The 26,743-nt window shown below is 42.8% G+C and overlaps 1 protein-coding gene across 29 annotated transcripts in view; it reads right to left on the bottom strand.

Annotated features, from left to right (window-relative positions):
* Positions 1-25,414, bottom strand: part of MADD (MAP kinase activating death domain) — a 68,944-nt gene extending 43,530 nt beyond the window's left edge. For 18 of the 29 annotated variants that reach the window (XM_068193586.1, XM_068193596.1, XM_068193590.1 and 15 more), the window contains exons 1-9: positions 25,292-25,414; positions 11,075-11,271; positions 7,952-8,566; positions 5,036-5,339; positions 4,543-4,674; positions 3,202-3,315; positions 2,451-2,531; positions 1,221-1,277; positions 293-471 (exon numbers count right to left, since the gene is read on the bottom strand). In XM_068193586.1, the coding sequence (XP_068049687.1) occupies positions 293-471; positions 1,221-1,277; positions 2,451-2,531; positions 3,202-3,315; positions 4,543-4,674; positions 5,036-5,339; positions 7,952-8,566; positions 11,075-11,136 (1,544 nt within the window). In that variant the 5' untranslated portion in view covers positions 11,137-11,271; positions 25,292-25,414. Of the gene's footprint in view, positions 1-292; positions 472-1,220; positions 1,278-2,450; positions 2,532-3,201; positions 3,316-4,542; positions 4,675-5,035; positions 5,340-7,951; positions 8,567-11,074; positions 11,272-17,252; positions 17,350-17,963; positions 18,157-25,291 lie in introns of those variants that run through there. The other 11 variants (XM_068193593.1, XM_068193598.1, XM_068193601.1 and 8 more) reach the window with 3 other exon arrangements.
* Positions 25,415-26,743: the final 1,329 nt, after the last annotated feature.

Genomic DNA, 26,743 nt, shown 5'->3' with positions numbered 1-26,743 from the left:
AAGGTTTGTGACTTAAGCTAAGGATACAATATCAGACTGACAAATCCAGGTAAAGTGGATGACCTATAGAAAAATGCAAGAAGCAAAACACCCCCTCAAGATAGATAGTTATGTTCATGTAGGTAATAGATATGAGATCAACACTGTAATTACTTCTCTTTTTCCCCACATGATGTCAAGGAGAATCTACAGTAGTACCTGACAGATGCTGTTTCACTAACGGAAATGTTTGCGCTGCCCTCAAGTGCAAACTTTTATGAAGACTCAATGCCACCTTCCTGTTAAGCCTCACCTGGTAGCCACATCAACAGAGTCCACATCATTTCCATAGATCAAAGGATTGAATTCTGTGGAGGGAGTAGACTGCAAATCATTCTGTGGTCTTCCCAGCAGCAGAGGCACCTCCTGCCCCTCATGAAACTTCTCTAGATTAAGAATGGGCTGAGTATTCAGGCTCATGCTGGCCAGGGCCTATTGAAGGACATTATGCACACATTCAGCAAGAACAGTTATTTAAGGAACAAATGATCAGAGCTACCCTGCCCTCTAGGCAATTGCAACAATTATGCATGCTCCATTAATTTGTCTTGAACCACCTCCACGCTGAGTCAACAAGTATCTCCAAGCCCTCATTTATGTTGATTGTCAGAATTATCTCCTCAATGCTGAAACAGTCCCAGAGCCAGTCAAGGAGTAGCATAGAATTCCACTTTGCTAGATCATTCATGACATGAAACAGATAGTCCTGACTGGACCACTAGTAGTATGGCACTGCAAAACTCTACTGCTTGTAGAGTTATTTCCATGTGTAATTTGAATACATCTTGGGAACTAGAGGCCTTGAAACTTGCCCTTAAAGGTGGCTATTCAACCAGTAATTTGATATTGCAGGAAAATGTGGAGACACCTCTACGCAAACATCTGCTTGTATCCCTGAAAACCTCCACTTTGCCTTTGAATGAAGCCTTCATCTGTCCATAAAGTTACCTCTTCAACCCTCATAAAGTCTTCAAGGATCAGCACAAGTGGTGAATCAGTCCTGGACACCCAGACCTATGCTAAATCTTCCTAATTTTTCCCATTTGCCCACTGAAGCTTCATCTTTTCTCTTAATAAATAAATAAATATATAAAACCAAAACAAAGAAACAAACAAATAAAAAAAATCCAAAGGAAAAGGGTAAGATGGAAAATTGAGGGGAAAAGAATAAAATAAAGAACCTTGTTGTCAGGAGTGAGCAGCTGTTTCTGAGTGATTGCAGTCATGCTAACCAGACACTGGAGGCAAGATGGAAGATCATATGATAACACCACAGCAACCCATCAGAGCCAAGACGAACACATGACCACAGAGAAACAGATGGAAGGGAAAAAAAAAAATCTATTACTACCAAATATCACAAATGAGAGGAAAACAAAACGGACCACAAAATAGACACATCTTAGGAAAGAGGTATAACTGCCCCACCCCCAAACATTCATCTCTGGCCACTTTGGAAACTGGCAAGCCTGTTGTCCTTAATGATGCAGCTAAGAACTTTCTAGAGCAGTTTAAAAGCAGATATACTGAAATTCATTTATTGACTCAAAGAACCAAAGGCACACAGAAGTATTAACCTTAATAATGTGCGCCACCATTTGTCTGCTTTGTACCAGCAGCACTCCTTTGCCAATGGCAAACCCTTAATGACAATGTCCATACAAATACACAGGGGATGTAAGCTGAATTTGGGTGAACATTCTGAGAATTTTAAATATGTCTTCAAAAAAATTGCATTTGTTCTTCTGATACTTGAGTTTGCATTTGCACTAGTGAGAAAGTTTTGATAAATAGTGCCTGCCTGAAATTGCAAGGGGGTGAGGCAGCAGTGGGGGGAAGGTTGATCTAACAAAACTCCAGGCAATACATCACTTCCATCTGTGCTGACAGCAGGTACTGGGATATCAGAGAGGTTACACACTTTGCTCTCCTGGTCTATGAGGAAAGAGAAAGAGCAAACCTCATCACATTAGTAACACACTTTACCTTTAGATACTGCATGCAGCGTGCATAAGGAAAACAGAAATAAAGAGATAAAACCTGCTTGACACGATCAGCCAGGATGACCCAAGCTGATTAATGGCTTAGCAGGACCTGAGAGGAGAGACTGACACTTCACACACAGATCTGTGAATGGAGGGGAAACAAAGATGATCATAGCTTGATGGATCAAGTCTGAGTTTAAAGCCCACATGGCAAACATAAAGGAGGAATCTGGAACTTTCTGTATCAACTGGAAACAAGTTAGCCTCAAACAACAGTAAAAATAAGAAACCACCTGCTCTGTGCAGGGACATTTCAGCTTTACATTCACTGACTTGCATTCTTATCCACTCTAGCAGAAGAGCTGGGCAACACTACATATGCTACATTCTGCTGAATCTGAGTCCTTTCCCCAAAGTGCGTATTACCTGTTTCAGATGCTTTTTTAGCTCTGAAGCTTCTGGTTCTGGCAGTGCTGGCAAAGATTCTGCATTTGTGGGAACAATCACCTGGAATTAAGCAAAACAACAGACTAAAAATCCCCCAGCTGTAGCTCCAAAACAGAATCCCCAGATCTCCAGCACTCCAGACAACGAGGAATAAAAGACACAAAGGTAAAATAAGGAAAAAAAAAAAAACACAGTCTCAGACACAGACACCTGCTCTTCAGTTCTTTAATGTTGTTATTGTTTACAATATAATAAACAGTGGAGTTACTTTATCATTTACCACAAAAAAGACAAGTTTGGATCAATCCACACTTTCCATCAAGTTGATGATGTTATTCACACTTTCCTTGAATTAGCCTTGCTCATACCCTTGTAGAAGGTGAGATGCATAGCCCCACTTGAATCATGACAACCTGTGGGAAGGTTCTTAACAGACTGGGTTTCTTAGGTAGGGCTATAAGCCAGTCTGACAATTAGTCAAGAAGAAAGTTCTATGATTTGCTTTAGAATTTACCTTCTAATGATATAGCCAGATCAATCAACTGAAAAAGGATGCCTAATGCAAAAGACATGGGGACCTTGAGACACAAGAAGGAATGGAATCTAAAGTTTAAGATGGGAGTGGCAAAGGCAGACTGAGGCCAGGCATTATTAAATTCTCAGTGGGTACACTGGTGACAGTACACAGTCCCTGGAAACAAAGCCACGAGTTCTTATGGGTGCCACTTACCCTGTTGGTATCCAGGTCAATAAGCCATACATCATCAGGCATTTTAAAATCCAGTTTGTAAAGGAAGAAACTTGCTGGAACACCAATTATATAAGGTGTAGGGGCTAGAAGCAACTGAGAGAGAAAGACAGACTTTACTAAGGACAAGATCTGCATCTGATATCACCATGCTCTTCCCAAATATTTATTTATTGACTACAGTATGTTTATAGCAGAGTAGACAACACAAAATGCATTGAGTAATTAATACCATACAATGAAAGCATAAAAAAAAAAAGGAAAAAAAAAATAAAAGCTCCTGCTCAGAAAGCCTCAATTTTCATCTAGGAGAAAATACATTTCCATCTCCCATGCTACATGTCCCATTCCCATCCAGGACATAATTTATATGGCTACACAGCTCTTTGGAAACAGCTTGCCATGTCTATCATGGTCCAAAAAAAAAACAGTGTTCAGAGTAAGAGCCTAAGTTGAAAAGCAGGAAGTCATGGATGAATACATCCTCAGCTCAAACTGAGCCTGTGCCATTGTAAATAGGCACAAAAAAGGACTTTACCCTTATGCTTGTAGTGGTAATTTGGTTTCAAAATAATAACATCTCTAAGAAGTACAAGACATACATTTTTTCAGATGTATGTGGAAAACTTATGGGGAAATTCAGGCTGCTTCTGGCAAGGGAATGAGCAGAGGAAAAAGGTTTAAATCAACTAGGCACGTAGCAGCTTGAGACCAATGGCTTTGGAGGCTAATTTATTCTTTTAATCTAGAACTGTTGGTCACCTCCAAGGAGTGGCATAAGAACAAATCTGCAGCATCAGTTGCAGGATAGCACTGAAGTAGTAAGACGGCCTGAATTCTATCTTTCCAAGCAGAATAATGAGCTCCTGCAAAGAGCTGACTATTGGCAAAACCCAGGGTCCCAACTGAAGTTATACAACACTTCATATTTCTGAGATTGCAGGCAATAGTTTCTGAACTTTGAATTAAAGAGCCCTCAAGCATCCTTAAATATTACTCTGGACCCTCCTCAACAAACTTCAATCCTCAGTTTAGAGGGGGGAGGGGGTAAATATAATCATAATATTGTCGATCTATGGTCGTTCAGTCCATTGTTTGTGAACTACAGCTTTGAATCATATTCACTGAGCGTGCTCTGAAGATATCCTACACAAGTGGTGTTACCTAGGATTGAAATAGTCACATTCAAGCAATGTTCTTTGCAAGGCAGACTTTGATACAATCTCTGAGAAGATGGTGAATGAAAAAAGGACTACAGCTATATGAGTTTTAGACATCACAGAAACATCTTTTGTGGAAGACCAATAAATGAAAAATACATACCTGTTCTGCAGAGGCCATGCAGGTGGGAAGCAGAGGGATCACTGGAAACATGTACTCCAGTGGGTAGATCATGGCCACAAAGGCCATCACAGACATTGAAAGTGCATTATAATCTCGGGACTGCAATACAACCTGCAACCAAAGAAACTCCCATTAACACTGCAGCAACCATCCACTTCTAATACTCCCCTCAGGTGTATACAAAGACCACAGATTTTGTGATTTCCGCAGACTCAAATTCAATGGCTGTGAATGGCTGTTATTCTCCATAAATCTGTCTGAAAACAAGCTTCGGGTGTTTTTTTGAGTGAGAACAGAACTTTTCAAAACCAGAACCTCAGAAGGAGCTATTTATTCCCCTCAGCCTCCACAGACAAAATTCATTCCAGGCAGTGCAGAGAGACAGCTGTTCTACACATCCAGCCTACCCTGATTTTGAAGGAGGCAGAAATTCCTACGTACTTATCAAAGATCAATGATCTTCCCTTCTTACCTTGTGCTCCAGAAGGATGCAGGTCAGCACCTGCAGGCAGGCATCCACTCCCAGTAACTCCAAAGGCAGATGTAAAGGAAAATCCACCAAAGTGAAACGGGATGGATCGGGAAGAGCAAAGGTCAAAGCTGGCTGCAGCTCGTGTGGCAAGACTTCCACGTCCACCCGCTTCTGCCCAGCAACGGGCATTGGGGAGCGGAGCAGCCGGTATATCCAAGCCTCAATCTCCCGCAAGTCGTGAAGCAAGGCGCTAGACTTCTCTTCCACCAGGAGGGAGCCTGTGAAAATCCGCCACATTGTGTCCCTGGACAGGGAGAACGCCAAGGTTAACACTCCAAGAACTTCACTTGATGGCCATTCCACAAGGTTCTTCCAGAGAAAGAGTAGATCCACCAAGGATTAAAAGAGGCAACTAACAAACCTTTGATCACACAAAGGAATGGAAGATAGGCATTTAAGCTTACTGACACAATCCACAATGTGAGGAAGAATAAATCTTTCTGTGGCAGGAATCAACACAAGTATGTCACTTCAGACATCATTCACATGTTTAAAGGACTCAGTCAGGTCCAGATCTCTGAAGAACTCTCATCACCCTCACGCTTGAAATTCAGTGGGCACACAGGATACTCTCCTATCTCATCCAGAACTGTAGCAGATTGACTGCAGGACTCTGCTTCTAGCAGTCTACAAGCCTTTGCAGGAATAGGAATTAAACCTGAGATAATAAAAATATGCCACATCCAAGATCTCCCAGATGTTTTAACATGATAAAATACCCTTCATCATTCTGTCCTAAATTGCACTGTATCATTTTTAAGATGAATTCCCATGAATAACCCATGGGAAAATGGATCTATTTCAGCTAAATCTCTGAAAGCCGTGTTGAAAGCATTTAGGTACCCCAGCAAAACAAGCAGCAAGTCACCCTAAGATGGCAATTTGCAAACCTGCAGCTCACAGACAGGCTGGCAAAAAAGCATGCACAGCATTGCTCAGGGCCTTCAGGGCTTCAAAATTCAAAACTGGGTCTGACAAGGGAAGCATAGAGTCTTGTTCACGTCAGCCCTTTACCTTGTAGCACAATGAAGGCTGCAAACCTTCTGTATTCATGATCCAAATACCTTCAGCCTGATAAATATCTTGAGTTACCGTAACAGATCCCTCAGAAAGCTATGGGTTCAAATTGAAGGTTCTATCTTACAGTTCATAACTTTAAAAAGAAATAACTAAAAGGAAAAAAGATTATGACACTGGAGGCTTCACAAAGACAGAATAATTAGAGAAATTTGGATGGCTCAAAATAAGGGCAAGGGCAATTTGAGATTACACTGAGTACATGATACACCTCTCAGGAACTGTGATACTTCTCATCCTCCACTCTTCCTTTGGCTACTTGTCATGCATAAGACACTAGGCTGCTAGGAGGTGTGCTCCACTTTTGCCAGCTGTAAGGATTCAGTTTCACCTTTATTCTGCCACCACTTCAAAACTACTCTACTTTTCACAAGAAAACCCCATGGTAATTCAAACCAGCTGCTTTACTTTTCCCAGAGATGTATGCTCACTATTCCTTCTTTTGCCATACTCATCCATCACTTAGTTATTCTCTTTAAGAATTATATCCAAGAAGAGCAAATTTTTCAAATACCACATGTCATTCAAACACCAAATTGAGGAAAATCATGAAATTCAGTGGAGTATTTTTCCTCAGTAATTATCAGGCTAAACCAAGTGACAAAATAACATTCCTTAACACATACTTCCACTGGGGGGAGAAGTTTCGTTCTGACAAAATAATTTATTCTCCATCAGTGGGTTCAAGTCATAGATCTGCTGATGCAGGAAGCAGTCATACTAGCCCAGAACAGTCTCCTAGAACTATTCCAAGGCAGTAGCCCAAGAAGTAGGCCACTGCTTTATGAATAGGATACATTTCCCATTTCATGCAAAACGTAAAGAGCTTATAAAGATAAAAATTATAATAATTATAATCCTGTCATTTTTCGGTTTTGAAAAGTCTAATTTGGAGTGTACCAAGCTACTTAACTCACATTATGCACTATCTCACAGTCCTGTCCCTCAAACTGATGACATAATCCCCTGCTTCTCCAAAGATTCATTTCATACTTTTTCTATTCAGTTAGCACACTGGAAAGAAAAACACCATCCTGGAAGGAAGGTGTCGGGCACAGTAGCACTGATACGCATCCTTGACTGAAATACATAAAGACATTGATCCTTCCATACCCTACAGTGCAATGGCTTCTGCTGCATACTCAACACTAAAACAGCAGATACATTAAGATTCCTACATTATATTAAATATACACCAAGTTCCTGTCAATTTGCTGTTACCAACAACCATTCCTATGTTTCCTAGACAACTACTTTGTTTTCTACCTCTCCTCCCACGCTCCTTCAAATATTGTACTTTGACCTATTTCAGCTGATCCTGCTTCTCTAGTCTTTTCTCTCCCACGCTGAAGTTCAGACTGTTTCATAAGCTTGCTAAGCACATTTTCATCATTTCCCTCCTGCCCCAAGTAGAAATTCTCTCTGTTATTTCTTGGCTGCTTCTAATTTCCCAGAGAATCAGTCCTGACATATACTGCCACAGAGTTTAAATGCCAAAGCAACAGTAACAGCATGAGCACTCAGCTTCAGTTGTCAGAAGGACAGTGCCTCCTTAGGCGCATCAAAAATTAAAATCATACCAGATTACAGAATCAGAGAGAGAAGTTTTAAAGGAATTGTTATAAAAATTTCCTTTTACTACTGTGAACCTGGGTTAAAACAGTGAAAAAGGCCAACCCTTGGTGTTTGGCTGCTTCTGCAACCACAATTTACCGTGCAAATAAATTGCAGCACTGAATAGAAACACTAGGAGGAAAAAGTTCTTTCCTCTAAACGTACCTCTGCACCCCACGTGGAATCCCCAACTTCTTGCCCAACAGTCTCTCACTACAGCAGTCCACAAGTCTCTTGAGAGTGTACAGACACTCACGGAAGGTGGAAAAGAAGGGATAATGACTAAGGATGCACAGAGAAGTGAGAGTGCTGTTCCGGGAGCGATGGCTGCCTTTGGCCAGGCGCTTACTGCGCGGGGATCGGTTCACGTCAGGGGTAGACTCTGCACTGGGAGCCTGCAGTGAAGAACCGCTCTCTGAACTCTCCGTGCCCACTTCCTCCTGGGGTGCTGATGCATCCCCAGATTTAGGGATCTTCTGTCCCTCTCGAGCTCGATGACTCCCGGTGCCTTCTCCCTTCTCCTTGGGTACTCGCTTCTGGAAGGAGCGGTAGAAGTTGACGCAGATTCCATAGCGAGTGACCCCTGTGTCCTTGTCTGTGAGGGTGAACACGAAGGAAGTGTCATCACGGAAGCTCATGCGCTTTTGCCGCACGCTCAGGCATCCTTCTGGCTGGCAGAAGAACACAACATCGGGCGGGAGAGGAAAGTCTGCGTGGTCTTCCAGAGGGTAACGCCGCAGCAGCTCAGGAGTCTGAGCAACACTGTCACTGCTTGGGTGCCTACAAAAGAAGCAAACAAAAAAACCCATACATAGCTGACTAATAATAAATATTTTTGGGAACTTCCTACTAATGTGGAACTAATGAGCCTGTGGACTCAGCTTCATCTTTGTCTCCTCTCTTCCCTACTATCCAGGGAAAGTGCAGCTTCTCAGCCACTAGCCACCAAGCTCACTCACTAGCACAAGGCAGAAAGGTTCGGTAAAGAAGTCTAAGTCTATACAATCATTAGCAAGGAGCCTGTTCAAATCTGATTAAGAAAAGGCTTTCCAGGACTATTGTTCCCAGGAGAACACTGTATTGTCATGTTGCTCTTTGACTTTCAAAATTAATTTAACTGCACAAGTCTCTGGGGAACACTTCAGTAGGAAACACATTGTCCCTCTCCAAATACACAGTAAGAGGAAAAGCTCCTAGATTTCAGCCATTTATGAACAAGACAAAAAATTAAATGAGAAATCCAGTATCAATTCCTAACTGTGAAAGCAAGAATTTAAAAGGAAAGAAGTCTGATGAACAGTGGAGGGATATGGACCTCATCCTAAAAACACTTTCATTAAAAAGTTCTAGCAACCACACAAACATATGTGTTTTATTTTCAGATTGGGATTTAAAGTGTAATTTATATAAAAACTGTATGATAACATGCAGAGCTATTTACCACTGTGACTCACTAATCTTTGGACCACAAATCACTACAGAAACAGGAGACAGAAAGGCAATACTGTTGTTTCCTAATTTTCCACTAGATTCTTTCAAGATATTATGCTTTTGCCTATTTCAAAATACAAATGACACTTGCTTTTCTCATATAAGAGATGTGAAAAAATTCAAACAAGTAGTAATGGAATGTTCACAATTTACAAAAGAAAATCACTGGTGTAAATAGCTCTGCTGACTAATTCTTCCAAACTAATGTTTTATTTAAAACAAGTGAAAATGTTTTCATTATAAAACTGGTAACAAGATTTATACTGCCTGTAAAGTTAGATACTGATATACTGTATGAAAAAGAGAAACAGTAAAATGCTTTTATATGTTAATGGACACAACTAATGCATCATCTGCTGAAAAAGAAATGTCAAATAATGCTGGTACTATTTAGAGAGTCTATTTGGCAGGAAATGGTCCAAAAAATTACATCAACAAAGTACGAGTGCATGTATCACCACTTCATGCCTTTGCTGTACCATTAGCTACAAGGACAGAGTTTTGTCAGACACTGAGAAAATTTGAACCCAACAGCTCCAAAAGGTATTGCTATTTGTGCACAGTGGATAACAAGATGCAACAGTCAAGGCCACGCGGAGCTCCTAAGGGCTTTGTAGGAGAGGATGTTTCAGTCAACTCCATCTTTCATCATAGGCATTTGCCAAAGTGCCAAACAAGACAGCAGTAGCAGTCCAACCAGCATGGGCTGGCAAAAAGCAAGAGAACTGTAGGAGTCCAGAAGTGATAGTAGCAAATTTCTAAGTGAGAACATCAGACACTATAAGCTTCACTGGAGGAGGTAGCTAACATTTCTCCCTCCTCTTCCTAGTTGGTGACACACATATAGAAAATTTGGTTGTTTTTCTACAGACAGTAGAAAGCAAGAAGTATTAAACTATTACAGTATTCGGTCCATAAAATACAATAATAAAATAACTAATAGTCAGGATTATGTAATTTCCTCCACTCAGCCTACTTAAATATTGCATTCAAAGTATTCTGAAAAGAAAGCAAGAGGTACAGCAACAGGCTGATGCACATGAACCACTGATATTTAGAAATGAAGGCAAAACAAACTTTGGGATACACCCATTACACAGAATTTGCAGAAAGCTGCTGCATAAACTTTGAATAAGGAAAAAATAACATGTATTGAGCACCTATATGTTTGACAAACAGAACACATCAATTCTGCATTTCATACGAGCTTTATGTAAATATGCATAACATTTTATCTACTAATAAGACTTTAAAACCAGAAAGCATTCATGTCATTCCTGTGAGGATAAATAAGTATTAGAGGGAGAAACAGCCAAGTAAAGCAGGTTTCAGATTTTTTTTTAAACTGAGTTTACAGACTACATTTCAAAAGTTAGAAAAGAAGTATTATTCTACTACTAGCATATTACTAGTAATAAAAGTAGTAGAAAACTTGTATTTTACTTGTATTTCACTTTCAGTGTTTTCAATTTGTGAATCCCTCTGTTCTGATGCCAGTAGAAGCAAAGTTCAGACACACAGACTACCAGAGAGTGATGGTTAAATTAGCTTTTCTTAGTCATCCTCTGCAGACCCTTGAAAAGAAGTCTAAAGACCACAAGTTATAAAAACTCTGACCACACCAGTATCTTTCAAGAAGCGCCCTGGCTCAAGTAGGTGCTCCCCTTAGGGGAGCATTCTGCACACATTTCAGACAGCACTTCCTGAGCATCAGGAAGGCTTAATCAGTGGATGCAAGGCTATTTATCCCCACTCTACTGCCCAAGCAAAAGCTCTGCTGAGACTGTTTCACATTACCTGGCTCCAATGATCACAAGATAGTCAAGTAGCCGAGAGCAGATTTTCTTTTTTTGCACCATTGTCCTTGATGCCCCTCCCTATGTCATCTCAAGGAATTCCTGTTCATTGATCCAGTGGTTAGTTATCCCATTAGCTGCCTTGTGATCGCTGCCTTGGAGAACAGAATCTGCTTGGAACTGTCTGCCAAGTCCAATCTAGAACCAAGAAAAGCAAGAGTGTCAAAAGCACAACCAGGAACATCCAATACATACAAGCAACTTAATGACCTTAATTATATTCTCAAAAAGCCTCAACGTTTGGTGCAGTCATGGTCATCCACAATCTCTATCTTCACGAGTACAAAAACACGGCCATATGCCCACAAAAGCAGAGCGATGAAAAGCACACAAAAAAATACAAGAGTATCTCAAGAATTAATGGTTGGAGTCAATCATCTCAACTTCAACCATTAATTTTTGGTTGAAGAAAGAATTCAACCAATTCACTTGAAATTCCAACAATCTTAGAGGTCTTTTCCAATGTAATGTTGCTGTGATTCTGTTCTAAGGGAGAATACAGACAAACAAAGCTGCCTACCAGTGGCACAGAGCTAATCATTAAATGGTTTGTGTGCTGCTTAGGCAAATCCATAAGATCTCGAGAGTGCTTGGGAAGGGAGCTTCAACTGGCAAAACTGAAGGAAAAACAACACAAACTGAACTTTAGCTGTGTGATAAACAAACAACTAAAGAAGGGGTAACACCAGAAATTCAATTTGATAAAATGCATCCCACCATCCCAAACCTGCAAATGGCTGTCAGCAGGAATGATCTCCACAATTCCCAAAGACTGTGATGTCTAACACTTTTTCTGTGAAGATACAGAACTACAGTTCTACAGAATTGCAGTTTGCAATAACAAAAGTGCATCTGGTAAAGCATACTGGGTTTTTTCACTTACTTCACTCAGTTCCATTTATCTTGTTTAACTTCACTCCTTATTCTTGATACCCATGCCTCCTGCAGCTAATTTCTCTGAATACTTTATGATAGAAAGATCCTCTTGGTAAAACCGAGATTATACTGCAGTATTACTATTTGTCAATATTGTGCTTAATAGATAGCCAGAAAACAATTCTTTCCAATCCCATCATTCATAGTTCACAGAATTCATGAAACAAAAGGGACAAAAATAAAGTTTAAAAAGGAATACAGTTCCACATTACAGTGTTCCCTGCAGTGTTTGAAACCCACATGAAAACAGAAACTTCCTGAAATTGAAAGGTCTCAGAAATGCTCAGAGTATGCTAGATGTTTACTGAGCATTCCAATGATTTTTTTAATAAGTGTTATTTTATATTAAAAAAATGAATTGATTGCTTTCTGGGGCATATTCAGAATAAGGTTTCCATTTCAGTTCATGCTTACACCCTAAGGCCATCACAAAATTACTATTACTGTACTAAAATTTTTCAGTTCTGCAGCATAAATGTTTAGATTTTATTTGTATAAAAGTATAACATTTTTGCTAACAACCTGTAAATCTCAGCAAAATCAGGAAATTTTCTTGATGTTTCCCTCATTAATTCATAAGCACTGTAATTGTCATATCTCAGAGTCACATTCAAAGCCCAGTAATATATCTGGTTTTTTCCCCAGTCCTTCACACTGCAAGAACACAGCAGGGAAATTTATTCATTAGCCTTCCAAACAGCAGTAAGAACACAAAAACATTACAATAATAAGAACAAAAAAGCACATATGCAATTTATAAAAAAGAAAAATCATACTAGTCAGTAAGTACTATTAAAGGAATAATAAACTGAAAGAAACTTTAAGCCTCACATATAAAAAATCCCATATTTTGTGAAACTGTGGCATGTTTTTAGTAGATCCTCAACTATAATTGCTGTAGAGTCCTAAGTAACAGCAGTATGAATTATCTTCTCTGAGCAGCAATATTGTTGTAAATTATCTTCTCTGAATAACAGAGAAAATACAGACACAGGAAGCAAAGTTTCTGTTTCTACATTTTAATGACATTATTGAAAACATTGTAGAATCTGTCCTGGAAAAGCTCTTGATCCTTGATATTCTGCAAATATCTTGGCACAGAAAAACTCAAGAGGAACAAGATGAAGTTGGGATATCAAGTGGTCCTTTTTGTCTTCATTTTGAAGAACTACTTTACCTGTTTTCTTTCCAAATGGCTTTCCCCAGATCTCTTTAAAGAACAAACTGCTCAGTCACAGACAGGGGCACAGCCAGAAGCTGTCGCAATGCAACTTAGAAGTACGACTTCAAGGAAATTCTGCTACTTAGTGGTAACCAAAGATGTTTTTCCTCAAAAACAGAGGCTACCCAACCTCTCAGTGAAGGTGGAGAAAATATACTGTTTGTCATATGACTGCAATTCCTTACACATATTTCCCACAGCTCTGCAAAGGAGTTAGCAAGGTATGCATTATGAAGGTCTTAGAAACCATGAAATTTCAAGAATATCTGAGCAGACAAGTACAAGGAACATATGCAGGGCTTACAATGTCCCTGGAATGGCTAAAGCTACATCCTACTGACATCAGACACTGAAGTTTCTGTCAGTTTTTTTAAAAAATACCTGAGCACTTTCTGTGATTTCTGCTTTCTATTGCAACACAAGTACAAGGGTGACCAGACTGATGCGGATGCTGTGCCAGGGCTTCCAGAGCCACCTTTATTGATTTACTATACTTAACAACACAACAGTTACAGTCAGACATAAGAGGACAAAGGCTCTTTTTGGGAAGATGATTTATTGTTGGATTGGAGCAAGAGGTAGAAGAATTAGAACCAAGTGCAGGTTTTTTTGCCTTCCTCTATTCAATCTCTGCCTTCTTCAGAGATCTAGCCATGGATGATGTCAGCACTTAGAAGAGTGTACCAGCATTTGTTGGAACTCATCTTCCTACTCCTGCTTGGAATCAGACACCTCAGTTGATGATGTGTATAAGGCAACACAAACAGGCATCCCAGTCCTGTCTCCCCCTCCCTATCTGCCAAAAGCTTGCTTTCAGGCCAGTATCGTTCCACTCCCTGTGCTGGCAGAAGAGTTTGTGCAGCTACAGGGCAAAACAGACTGTGGAATTGATATGGACTAAACCTAACACCCTCCCTTCTTCTCCCTTGACGCTTTTGTTTTTACAAGGTTATTTTTTTTTACCTGGTTCACCAAGTGGCCCCACAAATGCTTGTGCAGGCACAAAGAAAAGGTAGGAGAAAACAGTTAAGGGAACCTGGAAGACTTACTGAACACAATGTGATCACAGAACTACGGACAGCACCTCTATAGGCAATACAGAGGTAAAGTAGTTTCTTTCTAAGAGATCTCCTATCATCCTTCCAATATCTCCTAGATTTTAGAGACTAAGTACATTAGGACAGAAGTAGATCAAACAACCAAGAGATACTGCAATTTTTCCTCTTTCATGTTGGTATTTGGACCTGAACCAAGAGATTTTCTTGGCTCTGAGATGGTACAGGTTTTGACATATCAATGCCAAAGCCTTTTCTCTCTCTCAAACTGCTTTAACTTTAGGTTGCTTTCTCTGACAAGGTATTGTGCAGTGTCTTTTCTCTTTGCAAACATATTGGAACCAGCCCTTTGAAGGCTGAATCCTCAAGCAGCACTTGAGAAGAGACTTTGTATTATTTCAACTCTAGAAAACAAAAAAAATAGAGAAGTGAAGGCCTACCACAGAAAAATACTGCACCAACAGATCACGTCTCAGACAACACCAAAACTGAATTAAGCACTTATATGGATGGTGAACGGGTTGGTGAGAACTAACACTACCCACACACTGTAGCAGCTGTCAGCAATACTCACTAGTAAAAGTTGGCATTGTAGCCTAGGCACAAAGACAAAAGGCAAGAACCAGCACAAAACCACAGCTTACCAGTAACTCGAGATGTGAAAAAAGTGTTCAAAACAACAAACATTCTATTATCGGCATTACTCTGCATTTCAAAATTCCCCAAACACCCACATTTTAGGTTGTAGCACAAGTTCTTAGAGGACAATCTGCATGGTATTCTGCAATTTAAGGTCCTCCCAGAAATAAAAGTCCATATAAACAAACACACACACTCATGAAAACCACCACAGCGCACGATGGACAGAGCAGCATGAAACAACCACAGCAGACTTTCTATCAGTTTAGAGTCATCTGTGTCAGAGCCATGCCCCGCATTAGTCCCAAGTTGAGTTGGGACTAATGAGCTGTGCAGTTATCCTATTTCATCTATCCCTTGGAGCCCTCCATCTTTGTTAAGAGTCTTCTCATTCAAGACACAAATCTAGAGGAACAAAGCAATTTTGTCTAAGAATAAAAAACTGTTAACACAGCTAGTGTCACTGTATGGGGTCTGGCTGAGATGGAGGTCATTTTCCCCACAGCAGCCCTCCCAGAGATGTGCTGTGTACTGGTAACTGGCTGATAACATGTCTGTGTTTTGGCTACTGCTGAGCAGTGCTGGCACAGCATCAAGGCTGCCTCTCCAACATCTTCCCCCCAGCAGTGCTGGGGAGTATGCAAAGTCTTGGGAGGGGACATAGCCAGGACTGGTGACCCAAACTGACCAGTAGGATTATTCCATATAACATCTGCTCAGGAAAAAAACCTAAGAGAGAAGAGGAGAAAGGCAGAGAATCCATTATTTAAAACATTTATAATCTGGAGCAACCACTAAGCCTACTGAAGCTCTGCTTCCCAGGAAATATCTGGATAGCACTTCCTTCTGGGAAGTAGATAATAAAATTTCTTGGGCTTCTTTGCTTCCATGAATACAATCTTTGCTTTATTAAACTGCCTTTACTTTGACCCACAAGGTTTTTTCCATCTTATTTTCCTCCCCCTGTCCTGCTGAGGAGGGGTGTGATAAGAGTGGCTTGGTGGACAAGTGGCATCCAGCCACCACACTCACCTGCAGTTGTTTTCCTCACACAGAGGCTTCCAGCTTTGATGGGCCAGGCTTACACTGAACTGCATGATGCCTGGCAGGTATTTACATCATTCCTTGCAAAAACGGTATGAAAACAACAGATTAATTTACAACAGGAAGGTGCTAAGCCCTGCTTTCCTTACAACTCCTCCATGCTTTAAGATGGGACCAGAAATGCTTCTCCTTTCATTATCTCCAGCTTTTACCTGGTAAAAGTATCATGCTGCACAGTTCACCAGTGCATGGATACCTTTAGAATATACATCAGCATCATACAATTCAATTTGCACACTGACTGAATAAAGAGCATACATGGGACATTAATTTGTAAGAGAATAAAGAGGAAACTGTGAAGGAGATAGAACAAATTACAGGACAGAAACCACATAAATTACAGTTCACTGGAATTTCACCTTGTGAAAAACCAAATTTCCAGTAACACCCAAAAAGAACTAAATTTTTAGTTTCCTTGGAACATCCTGAATTTCTATTTACTCTCAGCCAAGACAGTCTGTACTGAGTTCAGCTCTAATAGCCACTATGCCTGACCCTAGTGCATTGTTTTCTGTGAACTCAAGGCTCACCAATCGAACTAAACTGAAAGCTGAAACGAACACAAATAGGGCCAGGAGTTTCAATGCCTACTTTTGGGTTGATTTATATTTCTTTTTCTCACATCACACACCTTGACCTATCTGCTAAGCTATGAGAAATAGGTGTGAGTACCTCAGGACCAGCCAGCCTCACCTGTGTGGGCAGGAACTCCATTTAACTCACTGCCGAACTGGAAACAACATGGTTTGAAGCCCAGTATAAAATGTTCATGGTAGCTTTGTCTTTAGACATTTTAATAATCTTTATGGAATCTTTACCACTGAAATTTTGGTTACTTCTTCTTCAAAGTGTGTTTCCAATGATGCCAGACATTCTCTCTGGTATAGCACATGCTATTTTTGCTTGTACTAAGCTTTTAAAGAAGCAGACAGGCAGTATTCTTTTCACATGAGCCATTTTTATTTTCCTCTGCTTAGCAACTATATAAAATGCTGCTAATAGTTTTATACTTCAAAATATACAACATTTTAGGAAGCTCATTATTGCTATTATCCAGATACTACAGTGTTTCTGCTAACACAAGAAACAGACAACAGCAGAGATGAGAACACCTCCCGTTCTCCAGAACCTGACAGAACATGGAACAATTTCTAAAATCTGACCTGGATGGACTTGCTATACTGGTGCAGCTGCTTTGTGTGTTACCATGCACCTTGGCAAGACAGCAGTGCATGCCAAAACCGTGACTCCTAAGAAGATACTTGCACTCTGGAGGAGGAAAAAAAAAAAAAGCATTTTCAAAGAATTGCAAGCATACCTAAACAGACAATGACATATTTATCTGGTATGGCTAATCTATAACATAGGTGTGGTTCTGCAAAATGCCTAGGGGACAGTTCCAAGGATAAGTAATCACCCAGCAGAGAACAGGACTGCAGGCAAATTCTAAAAGCATTCGCCCTGGAGCACAAGCATCACTTCAATCAGTAAGAGTTGCTTACAGGTAAAACAGCAGATGCACCCCAACTATTTCCACTTTTCATCTATCAATAGATCTTGAGGGAAAGGACAGAAAAAAACAGATAAAAGAAAATTAAAGAATGAATGGGGGAAACAGGTTTTGGCAACACAAGAAGACTTATTTTGAAGGCCTTCTCAATAACTATAATAATTAAAAGATTTCTTCCTTTCCTACTAAATAATATTATCTCTTTGCCTTCTGAAAATAGAACTGACACAGCCACGCATCTTTAGCTTCCACATTAGTTTCTGAGAGCAAAATGGAAGTAGCACGGGCAGGGGTGCTGACAGACAGACTGAAAATGACCAGAATTACTCCACAAACAGAAGTATCATGCCACGCAGATGGGAACCTTTCTGCAGTATCACGGAGTGAAGCTGGACTGATTCAGGTTCCTGGTTGCTATAGTGACAGATTTCCCATCCTTGCCATATGTCGGCCCTTCAGTGTTGCTTCCTCTCTCCTCCCTGCTTCAGCCAAAAGCTTGGCTAAAGCAGCCTGCTGTACATGCAAGATCACGCAGTCACCACACATGCACATGCTGTGAAAACAGACCCACAGGTAATCTGATTCAGATCAATCACCATAGCAACCCAATCTTTTAGTCCCTAGATTTCAGCCTGTCGGTATATTTATAGAGCAGCTGCAGCGCTCCACCCCCTCTGCTCCACCACCAAAGCTCCCAGCACTGCCCACACTACCAACAAGCTTCACCCAGACACAGGGACTGCCTGGAGTCAGCCTGAAACAGAGCCCTCCTGGCACCTGCAGGCCCCAGGCCAGATGACAGCGCAGTATCTGCAACATGCTAAATGCCTCCCTGTCCATGAGCTTTCCATATCCACGAGTACTACAATTCAGGAGGCATTCTTGCCCGCGCCAAGCTGAGTACCAGCCACAGCTGACAAAATCCGCTTACACGGGTACCCCAGGATGCTTCCACAGACACGCAGTGCAGGCACAAAAAGAACGTGCAGAGTGTGCTAACACAAACACACAATCCTAACTGGAACTTGCAGGCAGCAGCAAAGGCAAAGGAGAGGTTCCAGCAGCACCTGCCCCACAGAGCCACAGCTGCACCCACCAGTAAGCCTGCTGTACACCCACCTGAAAGCCATGAAGAAAAATCAAGACCAGGGCTTGAACGGGCAACAAGAGATAAGCATGTGAGGAAGAACAGTATGCAAATACCGTTATCCATTTTATCCCATTACACTCTTGGGGAAAACTATCAACAGTAAACTAATGCAGGAAAAGCACACCCTTTTATAGTACTCTATTTCCTAATAGGAAGGAGATCACAGATTTTAGCCTCAGCCATAGGATATTTCACACACTTCCATTTAGGTTAAAGACCTTATTCTCCTCCCCTCCTTTACTGTGTGAAACATCTCTCTCAGGATCCTTCCCGGGCAGGATCATTGTGCAGGGCACCACTCACTATAGAATCATAGAACAAATTCTGGCATTAAAAACCTCTCCCAGTCTGGCCAGTTCTCCTGCTCTACAGTGTTTGAATTTAAATTCACCTCTTATTCAAAAATGATCTCTGGAGATTTGTATGAGAGAACAGTAACACAAGGCCATCTCTTTTGAAGTCTGTCCTTTTTTGCCCCTCCTTGTGAAACATCACCATCACAAAATACAAGAGCTTTCTCATTTTCTCTACGTCATCAGCTTTTCACTGATCCTCAAATCTGCACTTGAACATTTTGCAAGGAGTGGGGGTAGGAGGAAGGAAGGGCAAGCCAAAGCCCACACAATGCCCCCAAGCCCAATTAGCCTCACACCACCTGCAACCACTACAGCATTAATTTTTTTTCCAAACCAGACTGCTTTTGGTATGAGCTTTGAGCTGAGAAACGCTGGGGCTGCTTCTGAGTGCAGACCCCAGCACCCAGAATATGCTCCCATTCCCAGCCCTCTGCTGGGAATTTGAGCAGTAGGCCACAGTTCCCATAATGCAGGCACCAGCAGGTTTTTTTCCAAAAACCAAATAGTGTAAATGTACAGCCATAAAAAAATTAACAAGAAAACAACAAAGCATGTGACATTTGAGAGAACTGCTGGATGCAGCTGCAACTGCTAAATTATTCAGTGCTTTCCCTCGCCACAGTGAGCAGCTCTGGGCCAGGAGACATCACTCATGGCATCACCACCACCAGATACTAGCACATTCAACTCTTTCCTGGAAATCAGTCACACAGACAAATGGGATCCCAACAACAAATTACAGCCATTTGTAAGACAGAGGAGGGGGAATGCTCACAACCAGTGTGGAAACACTGAAAGCTGCTCAGGATAATGTGAACCAGAAAATAAAGTACTTTAAATAATCCAGTCATTTGGCTGTTGTTAGCACCTCAGAACTCAGAGCCCCACATCTGTTTTGCCTGGTGTATTAGAAGCACTCAGCCTGTCTCCCCACGTGTGCCTCTTGCTTGTTATTCCTTCCCTCTACACACCTTCGCCTTCTCTTCATCAACACTGTGGGAGATCAGAAATTCCTACTCTCAAACTGATCCTACTATTAATTTTGGTGATAAATCATAGTACCAGCTGGTCAAAACTGAAAGGAAATAAAAGAGACAAGCCCATTTTCTCTCTACAAGAGCTCTGGGGTGTGAGAAGCGTGCATTTGGCAGACTCACCCACACGTAAACATTGGGGTAAGCAAGCTCAGAGTGAAGAAGGGACAGGAACCGCCTCAAGCGAGTGCTGGAGCCAGCAAATGACAGAGCAAGGGCTCCCGAGAGGAGCTTCTAGACACTGGTAGTGGCAGTCACCACGGCAAAGGAAGGAGGGAAAACACCACCCTCTTGGGTATGTCTTAAGACTACTAACAAGAGAGAAGGGAGAAACCAGGTGGCCTGGAGGACAGAAGCAGCGTGCCCAGCTCGTGGCTCCAGCAGAGCAGTTTAACTGCTTATCAAGAGGAAACAGACACGGCAGCAGAGTGGCTCAGCGTTTGTGACTGCAGCAAATTTTGGTGTACTGGTTTTGGTTCTTAATTAACAGTATCACAAAAAGCACTCCTCTCTTCCTGCTAGCTGATGACATGGAAACAGACAGAGGCACAACTTCTCATCTCCTGTCACCAGGGCCTTTCCAGAGCAAGGACAAGATACCCAGGCAAGGAGTTCCAGGGAAGCTGGTGTCAAAGGTACATGCAAGAAGGCGATCAAAAGTTTTACATTGACATTGGGAAATTCAGTTCGAATATAATGGGAAGCAGGACACAACCAGGGCACTGATCTTGCAGATGTGACAAAGTAACAGGATATGAAATAAAAGACTGCTCTGCTCAAAAGATAACACACAGTTCCTGGAGGTCATCAGATAACAAATTTGACAGTAATGTATCTTTGTCCCTTGTACAAAAAAGCAAATGTTAATTCCCTGATCATCACAACTGTTTATAGAGATTAGTTAGAAACAAAACAAAAATGTGATATCTGACAAACATTACTGGATACATCAAAGGCACCGTGATGACCAGCTCTGTTTTGAGGAATGATGCTGCTTCGAAATAATGAAGGCTGTAGTAGAAACAGAAAACCATAAAACCTTGTTCCTTGCTGCTACACTGATGCATTATTTTTCACAGCAACCCAGAAGTACAAGTCCCTCATTTAACTGCAGTGTCTGAGATCACAGCATGAGAACTGCCTCAGCTTAGGTAATTTAGGCATATGCAAGCAGCATTTCTTATTTCTAAATCCCTGCAAGGGTCCTGCTAGTAGCAGTGAACACAACCTCTCACAGTTTAGTGGTTTTTGGGCACCAACAGGCACAACCTCCGCATCTGGGAGCTCCCCAGTGTAAAGATACTTCAGAGCTCCGGGCGGTACATGGGTCAGTTCTCCAGTTTGCTTGGTCTGGGGTTTCAGCTGGTTATTCTAGTTCCAAGACAGAAATCAGGAGCATGTTTGTCAATAATCAACAGTAATTTCCATGTTGTTTTGACAGGTTTAAGGAGATCCAGTGACAGAGAATCTAGCTGCTCTAAAATTATTTTCCAGCTCAAACAATAGAGCAAAGACCAGCTGAGTTATACAGGTTCAGCCACAGAGAATGAGCAGTAGGTCAATGGAAGTTTTTCATAGCTTTCAAGGTAGAGAAGGAAAAGCAGCAAAGCATTTTGTCCTCAAAAGAAATATCACAATTATTCCACAGATTAACAGATTATCCCACTAAAATACATTCCTTTCTAATTGATGCCTCATGGTGCTCATTTTTATTTCACTTTGTTTCTTATTAGGTCACTGACAATGCTTTCACTTTATGAAAATTCGTATCTTGAGATAGATGAAAGCTCTTTAAACTGAGGACATGATATTAATCTTGCATACCAAGCTCTTTCATTCTTTTTTACTAAATCCTTTCCTCATTGCTGCAAATCCCTAATCAGAAGCTGTATCTGTACTTTCCACCAGTGCACTGAATAACTACATCAACTGCCTGGAAATTTAATGCAGTATGTCTTAAATGCCAGCACAACTGGACCAAAGGACGTTGCAGGAATTCATCTGGGTTGTAACATATGCATTGCCTGCCTCTAATTCCTTCCTAATGGAAAGTAAGTGGACCATTCACCTCTGTACTAAGTTTTAACATAAATATCAATTACCATCTTGTGAGTATGATGGCAAATCCAGTTAAAAATGACAGTGTGAAATGACAGGGAAGACACAGTATTTTACACCATTTGTTATCCCCTCTCACATTCTAAATCTCTACCAGTTTTTCCCCCCAAAAAGAAAGCTGTTCTTCTAACAAATGTATCTAGAAAGGACTATCAGAGAAAATCTACTAGTTGGAATGCTGGAAATTAAACATTTTGAAGAAATTTAGTCTCTTAGAATTTAGCAGGACTTGTGACTTTCTAATTTAATACTCAAAGTTTTCATAAATATTTGGTTTTTCAACAGGCTCACCACAGAAGATATTAAATAGACCAGGCTGAACATTTTGATAGAGGTATGCCTAGTATATCCTATCTATACAGAACCTGAGTATTTGATATGGCTTGAGAGGGGGAAAGCTATAAATTATGAGCCTCTATACCCCTGAGCCCAAGGCAGATAAAATCAAAGCCAACACTAATTTAATTCAGGAAGATAATATGAATAAGAGTTCTAGTAAGGCCTGAAATGCACTGATGTTTCTACCATTTCTACTGAGCCATCAGCCCTGATGCTCTAAAACCTAAAAAGCTACTTTGGCTGGGTGGGCAAGGATTGCTGTTAAAAATCCTCAAAATTTTTACTTCTCTGACCCCCAAATCCTTCTAAAACAGAGAGAAGTTGGACTCAATACTCTCAGGCACATGGTGTGGTTCTTGGGGATGGTCCTGTGAAGGGCCAGGAGCTGGATTCAATGATCCTTGTGGGTCCCTTCCAGCTCAGCACATTCTGTGATTCATTACATATACACCTTGTCTGCTTTCAAAAGAGTTACAGAAAGGTACCATGGTTGAAGAAGAGGTTTGCCCTCTAGTATATATTTATGTTTTCCATGAAAACTTTAAACTAGAAGCTTTTTTTTTTTTTTGCCAGTTTCCACACAGCCTTTGGTTCACCACCTTTCATGGCTTTGGCATATATCACATATCCTAGAACTGTGTCTTGGCCATGTTATGCATTTGGCCATAACATCTGGCATATAACACACATCCTAGAACTGTCTTGACCATGTTATGCACAACACTCTTTCAGAGAGGATACTGTTTTCCTTTTTTGCCCATCCAGAATTAGAATTGTTTTAGAATTACAGTTGTTTTAAAGGCAGTAACATGGAAAACAACACAGTAGGACTCTGAAGCTTACAGCCTAAAACCTGTTAATTTGGTAAGAAGACAGGAGTCCAGACTTGTGATACAACTGCAGCACCACTGGACAGGCAGGTACAAGATCTTTTAGTGAGGACAAGGCTGTAGTACTCTCCTAACAAAAGCATTCTAGAGACTTGCTGATGATTTTGCATTTTGTTAAACACACGGTAAGTTACTTAATGAGTGTGCATTTAATTACAGCATCTATTAAATTGCGTTCAAAAGCTGTGCATTTTCTAAAAATACAACAGAAAGACAAAAATAGTATTTTATAGATGGAATGATCTATCAGTCCAGTGTTACATAACATGCTGTGAGGGGATGGCCAGATTAGATCCTGTAAAAACTGCATTTTAGCTATGTTGGATGTGAAGTGCTCTCTCAGATGTGTCAGGACTGCAGCTTTTCATTAGTGCTGAACACAGCAAGTGCTTCTTGTGCCCAATCCAAAACAGTTGCCTAGGTCCAAGCAGTATAAAGTCCAAAAATAGAGACACTTCCCAAATAACCTATATTTGGATGACATTGGTTTGATTGTGTGACCCTCAGGACACAGGACACTATAACAAATCTTCCCTCCCCTTGCTTGTGTCTACAAGTAGCATCCTTTTTGCAGATAAGCAATGGTGCAAGGAGCACAGCAAGGACACTTGAGAGCACACCAACAGAAATGCTGACCCAGAGTCGCAGTGGACGTAGAAAAAATGGCTGGCTTGTCTAGGGAGAGCACAACATATTGCCAGATGACACTTCTACCCCATCTCCATGGGACTGCAAATTTATGATGTATGTTATTTTGCATATGACTGAAAACAGCGTGGTATATGGAGGAGTTCAGGGAGAAAGGGAAAGAAGAAAGACGGGAAACAAATCAGTTTCCTTCAAAGCTTATCATTTCTCGAAACATTTCTTTATCGTGACTCCACACAAACAGTGACACAGACCAAGCTTTCTTCCCCTCCTCCACCTGACCATAAAAGCAAGCAACACAACAAGGTGGTGACACCCATTTCTGAGGAAAAAATGCTCTTGATTTATAGTCGATTTCATAAGAAATTGCCCGGTATAAAGTGGATTTCCTATTCTATTGTCTTGCGGAGTAACAGGATCTGCTGTTTACAAACCAAGGAGTAAAAGCACCTTTCCAGTCACATTACCGCGGCAACCCCTTCACATGGCTGCACGCCTCACCTTTTCCAAGGGGTTCTGTCCGCCCTGAGCCGCCCTTCTCCCTTCCCTCACTATCCTGCCCGCTTCCACCCTGCAGGGAGCGAGGAAAAGCCTCCGGGTGGCCCGGGACCGAGGGCGCCGGCCCTGAGCCCACACCGCCGCCGGCGGCAGAGCCCCCTCCCCGGCCGGCCACGCCGCTGTTCCCAAAGCCGCCCGGTCCCGCCTGGAAACCCGCAAGGTCCCCGCAGGGGCTGCTGCCGCTGCCGCGCGGGGACGGCTCCGACAGCGGCCGGCTGAGCCCCGCGGCCGCAGCGGGACATCGCGGCCCCGCCCGCCACCGGCGCCCCGGGACGATGGAGCCGAACCCGGCCGGCCCCGCTCCCGGCAGCGGCGGGACACGATCTCTGTCCGCCGCCGGCCGTGACCTTGCGGAAGGGCTCGCCGCTCCTGAGCATCACCGCGGCGACCGGCCGGGCGGCCGCGGCAGCGCTCGGGGGGCCCCGCCGCCAGCCGTCCGGGTGCGGGTAACCGCAGGCAGCGCTGCCGGTCGCGCTCCGCGATCCCCAGCCCGACCCACATGTAGGGTCGGTGGGGTAGGCTCCGCTTGTGACATGTGCACGCACCCGGCCGCCTGCGGCACCGGCACCGGGCCCGCCCGGCCGGGCCGCCCCGCTCACCTGCGCCGCCGCCGCCGCCGCCGCCGCTCTGCGCCGCCCGCCCAGTTCCGCATCGAGCGCCGGCGGCGGCGCGCGCCACCGCCGGAGCGGGGGCAGCGGGGGCGGGCGGAGCGAACCACTCGCAGCCGGGCGGGGGGAGCCGCCCCGCCAGCCGCCCCCAGGGGGCGCTGCAGCCGCGGAGGGGAGGCGGGACGGGAGGCGGGATGGAGGCGGGATGGAGGTGGGACTGGAGGCGGGATGGAGGCGGGACTGGAGGCGGGACTGGAGGCGGGATGGAGGCGGGACTGGAGGCGGGACTGGAGGCGGGACGGAGGCGGAACTGGAGGCGGGACTGGAGGCGGGACGGAGGCGGGACTGGAGGCGGGACTGGAGGCGGGACTGGAGGCGGGACGGAGGCGGGATGGAGGCGGGACGGAGGCGGGACTAGAGGCGGGACTGGAGGCGGGACGGAGGCGGGATGGAAGCGGGACGGAGGCGGGACGGAGGCGGGACTGGAGGCGGGACTGGAGGCGGGACTGGAGGCGGGACGGAGGCGGGATGGAAGCGGGACGGAGGCGGGACGGAGGCGGGACTGGAGGCGGGGTGTCAGGGAGCGTGGAGTGAAGCAACTCTCCTGAGCAGGATGCGTCGAGAGAATAGGGATCACTTCAGTCACTTGAAGCGTAGAATTGGTGCTTTCAGACCTCGTCCTGCAAGCAGCAGCTGAAACTTCGCAGCAAAGCCCGGCTCCACACGGAACAGAACACGCTGCCTTGCAGCAAGGAGACACAGTGCCGTGTACTTTCACCTTCTGTATTGATCTACATACTTGCTGATTTGCTAGTAGCTTCATAAGATTACAAGGCAATTTGGTTATTAAAAGCCTGAGATACAGCTTTTTTAACTCCTTCCAAGCTCCTAAAAGCCAGTATGCTTCTCAAACAAATCAGTTTATTAACAAAACCAAGACTACCAAAATAAACCCAAAATGCAACCAAAAGCACCACAAGTAACCCACAATTTTTATACGTGTGGAATGCAAAAGGGATAAACACTGTTTGATATTTGTCATCTATACTTTGCCCACTGTAGAGGAACTGGGTTTTCAGAAATACCTTTCCTCCCCACCCATTGATCTGAACGCACTGTGAGCAGATACAGCTGTAGAGTAAGGGTACAGCCAACCAGAAACACCTCCCAGGATTGTAATTCAAGTACCCCAAGATTTCTCCAGCAGCCAAATCAGCAAAATTAATTTCAGATAGGTCACGTATAGAGACTTAGAGCAGCAGGATTGAATCTCAGGCCTAGATAGCATTTTGTAAACATAAAAGTACAAAGGGTCACCAATCTCATAGATTGTTCTTCCCCCACACCTGCTTACTTGAGCTCCATCTGCTAACCTGGGAAGCTTCTAAAAGACAAAAAAAATGCTTCTGTACTGATTTGATGTAAACAAGGAGATTGTATTTG

This window comes from Anomalospiza imberbis, chromosome 6 (genome assembly GCF_031753505.1).
Source record: "Anomalospiza imberbis isolate Cuckoo-Finch-1a 21T00152 chromosome 6, ASM3175350v1, whole genome shotgun sequence".
NCBI classification, from domain to species: domain Eukaryota; kingdom Metazoa; phylum Chordata; class Aves; order Passeriformes; family Viduidae; genus Anomalospiza; species Anomalospiza imberbis.
This window is presented reverse-complemented; position numbering and strand designations above follow the sequence as displayed.